This window comes from Solanum tuberosum, unplaced genomic scaffold, assembly GCF_000226075.1.
Source record: "Solanum tuberosum cultivar DM 1-3 516 R44 unplaced genomic scaffold, SolTub_3.0 scf00130, whole genome shotgun sequence".
In the NCBI taxonomy this organism is placed as follows: Eukaryota; Viridiplantae; Streptophyta; class Magnoliopsida; order Solanales; family Solanaceae; genus Solanum; species Solanum tuberosum.
The window spans coordinates 77,051-81,826 of NW_006239060.1; the positions used below are offsets into that span (position 1 = coordinate 77,051).

Sequence of the window (4,776 nt, forward strand, 5' to 3'; positions counted from 1 at the left end):
AAAGTGACTGTGGAACCTTTGGGCTATACATCATACACTATTTGGGTGACCTGCTTCGAGAGATGGATCTAAAATTTTCACAAAAGATGATTGAAAAGTAAAAATATAATATTTAAATTTGGACTCTCAAAATAAATTTTAAACGCCTTAATTGTGACTCAACCTCTAATTTTATATTCAAGAAATTCAAATATATACCTAAAAAGTTATAAAATACTTTATATAATATATATATATACACACTATAATTTTTTGAGGAGGAAGTTTAGGTGAACCCCTCCTACAACACCCTAGATCCAGCTTTGCCTGCTTCCACAATATCTTGATTAATCCTTATTAAGGGCTTGTTTGATTTCCACGACAAGAGATTATGAATATAGAATTTTGTGATTTTATAAGGAAATATAGAGGGTAGAGTGTAAATTGCTAAAATATATAAAATAGAATAAATTACGTAACTAAGTAAACATATACTAGTTAGTTTTTACTAGTCCACATTACACGCACAATCACTACTCTCTACTGGTCACTACTTATTTCTGATTGTAAATTTTTTATGATAGCTCTATACAACACGAAAGTTAAGAATATTTATTAGGAGACCCATCATATAACTGATGTATGAACAAAATTAAACAAAACTTAAACCTTTTAACGAACGGGGGGTTGGAGAAGGGAGTATGTATTGACATTTTAACATCATTTTTTGATTTTCTATTGAAAAAAAATGTAGGGGGATGATAGAGGAGACCTTGAAGGTTCCAACCTTCACATGATAAATATAAGACAAGATAAATGACAATTTTGGACAGGAAATTTGGTGTGCATCTATCTTGTCTTCATATTCTTTTCATCTTTTGGACCATATATATATATTACTATACTACTCTAACTAACCATAAATTATTAGTAGCAATCAAATTAAAATTGCTGTACTGTATAACAGCTTAATATGAAATTATGAATTATTATCAGATCCTGTTAGTTTCATCATCATATAGTTGTGTCATAACTAGTTTAAGGATCCAGAAGTAAATAAATTTTAAAATAATAATAATAATAATAAATCTCCTTTTGAACTATGTGATATTGAATAAAAATATGTTTTTTTTTAATCCTATAAAAACAAAGGTGGTTTTTTTTTTGTTCAATAAGGGTCAGTTGGTAGATGATTTTAAGGCGAGCTATGCAAATATGAAATTATGCCCAAGTAATATTATATTTGTCAATTGGTTAGATGGTAAATTATTTATATATAGTGTTAATATGATGTTAGATTTGCAATTTAGAAATCTGCGTACTATTACCTATATAAGATATGAGGAAAATCTACATAATATTATTTTATCCAGGATAAAAGGTGGAATAACTAATTTATGAATGATACCAATTTATATGTGTATAACTAATACCTTCTTAAAATAATAATATATAAATTTCCTCATAACTAAAAAGAAATTAAGACAAATGAATTAACTCAAATAAATACTACTCCCTCCATCTTTTTTTTTATATTCCGCCCCAAAAGAATGTTATCTTATTATAATTAAAAATTATCTTTAAAATTATCTTTTTACCCATAATAATAATAAGATCAGATAAAATGAAAGTGAAGAGTAATTAAGAAAAGAATTTGAAAGATAAAAATTTGAGGAGGGATGGAACACGAGAGAAGTGGCACCTATTTTGTTTTATTAAAATTAGAATGGATGCAATAAGTCAATAAGATGCTGTTTGTAGGGAAAAGGACAATATGCGAGCCACGTTGGAAGTAGTAAAAAGCACATAGAAAACCAACTTGAAAGAAGAAAAAAAATATAGTGAGAATAACAAGGTCCAATATTGGGACCCAATCTTTGAAATCTGTGACTAATACCCCAGTTTTCCTTCTAAGTAAATAAAAACAAAGACTCCTCCTATTTTGTTTAATTTTTCATCGTCAATATAATTTCATAAGTAGAAATATGAATTTCTATGTTCATACAAGTGAAATATATAATTTATAGTAATGAACAAACAAAACAAGAATAGTACTTGTGTTCCTCTAGTCTAGTGGAGTAGTAGTAAATCACAACCTCTTCTCTCTCTTTCTTTCTTTGTCAGAGAGTTGAAGAAAATTGTTGATAACTCACTTTTATTAATACTATATACTACTACTTCACTACTGTTTCTCTTTCTAATGGAGTAGTAGCAATAAAATGCAATAGTGGATTGAAAAAATAAAGATTGCAGCTTTTGTATTTTTTTTGGACATGTCAAAAATTATCTTGGCTAAACAAAGTCTTCTCTTTCACACCTCCCAAACTCCTATCAACTACAGCCCTATAGAGATTGGAGAATCTAGGGTTTGGTCTCTTATTTGTTTTCTTTCTTTGCTCAATGTTATAGCTCTGCTTCCTGCCCTGTTTTCTGTTTGATTGATTAATAACCTTCAGGTTATGTCTTGTTTTTTCTGGTTGATTTTACCTTTCTTGAGTTGAATTTCTCAAGACCCCTTTTGTTTCTTTGTGTTGTATCAATTTGGTTGGTATCTCTTCACTCTTTTCTGTTTCTTGTATCATCTTTTTGTTTTACTTGGTGACATATGGAGGAGATTGAGGAAGCTAACAGGGTTGCAGTTGAGAGTTGTCATAGAGTTATTACTATGTTATCTCAACCTCATGATGAGAAACAGTTTGGAAATTTAGTAAGAGAGACTGGAGAGGCTGTTCACAAGTTCAAGAAAGTGGTGACTCTCTTAAATTCAAATTTGGGTCATGCAAGAGTAAGAAAAGCCAAGAAAATTTTGACCCCTTACCCTCATAGCCTCTTGTTAGAGAACCCAAGTTGTAAAATTGATGATCCTCCTAAACCTCTACAGTTGCTTCCTATCACCTATCCTGAAAATATTAGACTAGAAAATGGTTCTAATGTGAATAGGATTCACCCTTCATTGGAGTTAAACTCACATGGTAAAAATCCTCTTCAGTTAGCCCAACAAACACCTTTGTCAAGCTATCACTTTACTCAACAGCAGCAGCAGTTACAACAGCAACAACAGAGGCGGTATCAGCTTCAGCAGCAACAAATGAAACAGCAGGCGGATATGATGTATCGGCGTAGCAATAGTGGGATTAGTTTAAATTTTGATAGCTCTGCATGTACTCCAACTATGTCATCAACGAGGTCGTTTATCTCCTCGTTGAGTATTGATGGAAGTGTTGCTAACTTGGATGGTAATGCCTTCCATTTTATTGGGGCTTCTCGCTCTGCGGATCAGAGCTCATTTCAACATAAGAAAAGGTGCTCTGGAAGGGGAGATGAGGGAAGTGTGAAATGTGGAAGCAGTGGCAGATGTCACTGCTCGAAGAAGAGGTTCGTAATTTAATTTAGGCATCATATAGTTCCTTATGTTTTATATGTACTTAAAAAGATTTGCTGGATTATCTTTAACAGGAAGCACAGGGTAAAGAGGTCAATCAAGGTACCTGCTATAAGTAACAAACTAGCTGATATTCCCCCGGATGAGTATTCTTGGAGAAAATATGGACAGAAACCGATCAAAGGTTCTCCGCACCCTAGGTATTATTCTGGCCTTTTCCCTGTATAATGCAGCGTATTAATACTATTGTCTGCAAAGTTGAACAGAATGTAAACTCATTTGAATTACTAAAGGTTTTGTTGTGATTGCTTCTTAGTGTATTACACGTCTTGTTGTTTATGATGTTTGTTTCTGCTGCTGTTTTTTGTCTCATAGATATATCTTTCACAAGCCAACGTGCTCATGTTTCCCCCTTTGTTTTGCTTGAATGTATCTTGTTTATCTTACTTGGCTGGTGGAGATAGCTAGTCCCTGGATATTTAACAGATTGGATGATTTATTAGGATTAAATGAATCAGCTTCGTTTAACATCTTTGCCAACTAAAAGGGGATGTTTTAGTGGTTCATTTGTTGATAAAAATTTGCTAAACTAGAGAATGTGAACTTGCTGCTTTGTGTAGTCTTACTTTTCCTTCTAGTTTTTTTTTGTTCGCTGGTAGTTCCCCGAGGTGTGCAATTTCTATGATTCAAGCAAAACACAAACTCAGCTAAAGTTTTTCTTGGATTGTGCAGGGGATACTATAAGTGTAGCAGCATGAGAGGCTGTCCTGCCAGGAAACATGTCGAGCGATGCTTGGAAGAACCTTCGATGCTTATTGTCACTTACGAAGGAGAACATAACCATCCTAGGTTGCCATCTCAATCGGCAAATGCATGAGATCTTTAGAGAAATTCTAACAAAGATCATCACAAGCCTCGAGAAATTTCTAATACTCTATTTTTGACCGGCTTCAATTGTTCCTGTACATATTTTGCTTTGAAGTGCAATGCAGATGGGGCCAAATACTAGTTCAAAATTGGGAGGGTCTATTAGGTATATGGAAAGGCAAATGTAAAGCCAGGTTCAATTAGAATGATGCAGTGAGACTTGAGGTTTCCTAATTGTAAGATTATCCTCATAAAGTATGACTCCCTTTTTGAAAAAACTTGGGATTTTTGCAAATTATCTTTTGTGCTTATTTAATAATCATACTACTTAGAATGCAGATCTTGGGTTGGACGGTAGATTTGTTTAATCCTACCAACAAGGTAAAAGTTCACATAGCCAATCAACTGAGCTAAATGGCTCCTACTGCCCCTAAAACGGAGGAGCATGATGCAATGATGGTCAGGAAAAGAATAAGAATATAATAGCTGTTTGTAGAGGAATTTTAACACTACCTCCTATAAAATCAATGCTCTATTAAGAAACTTAT

The 4,776-nt window shown here is 33.1% G+C and overlaps 1 protein-coding gene across 1 annotated transcript; it reads left to right on the forward strand.

The window, feature by feature from the left end:
- Positions 1-1,954: 1,954 nt before the first annotated feature.
- On the forward strand, positions 1,955-4,526 carry LOC102585500 (probable WRKY transcription factor 21). The gene is made up of 3 exons (XM_006351571.2): positions 1,955-3,354; positions 3,436-3,561; positions 4,094-4,526. The coding sequence occupies exons 1-3, from the start codon at positions 2,585-2,587 to the stop codon at positions 4,236-4,238; spliced, it is 1,041 nt and encodes a 346-aa protein (XP_006351633.1). The 5' UTR covers positions 1,955-2,584; the 3' UTR covers positions 4,239-4,526.
- The last annotated feature ends 250 nt before the right edge of the window (positions 4,527-4,776 follow it).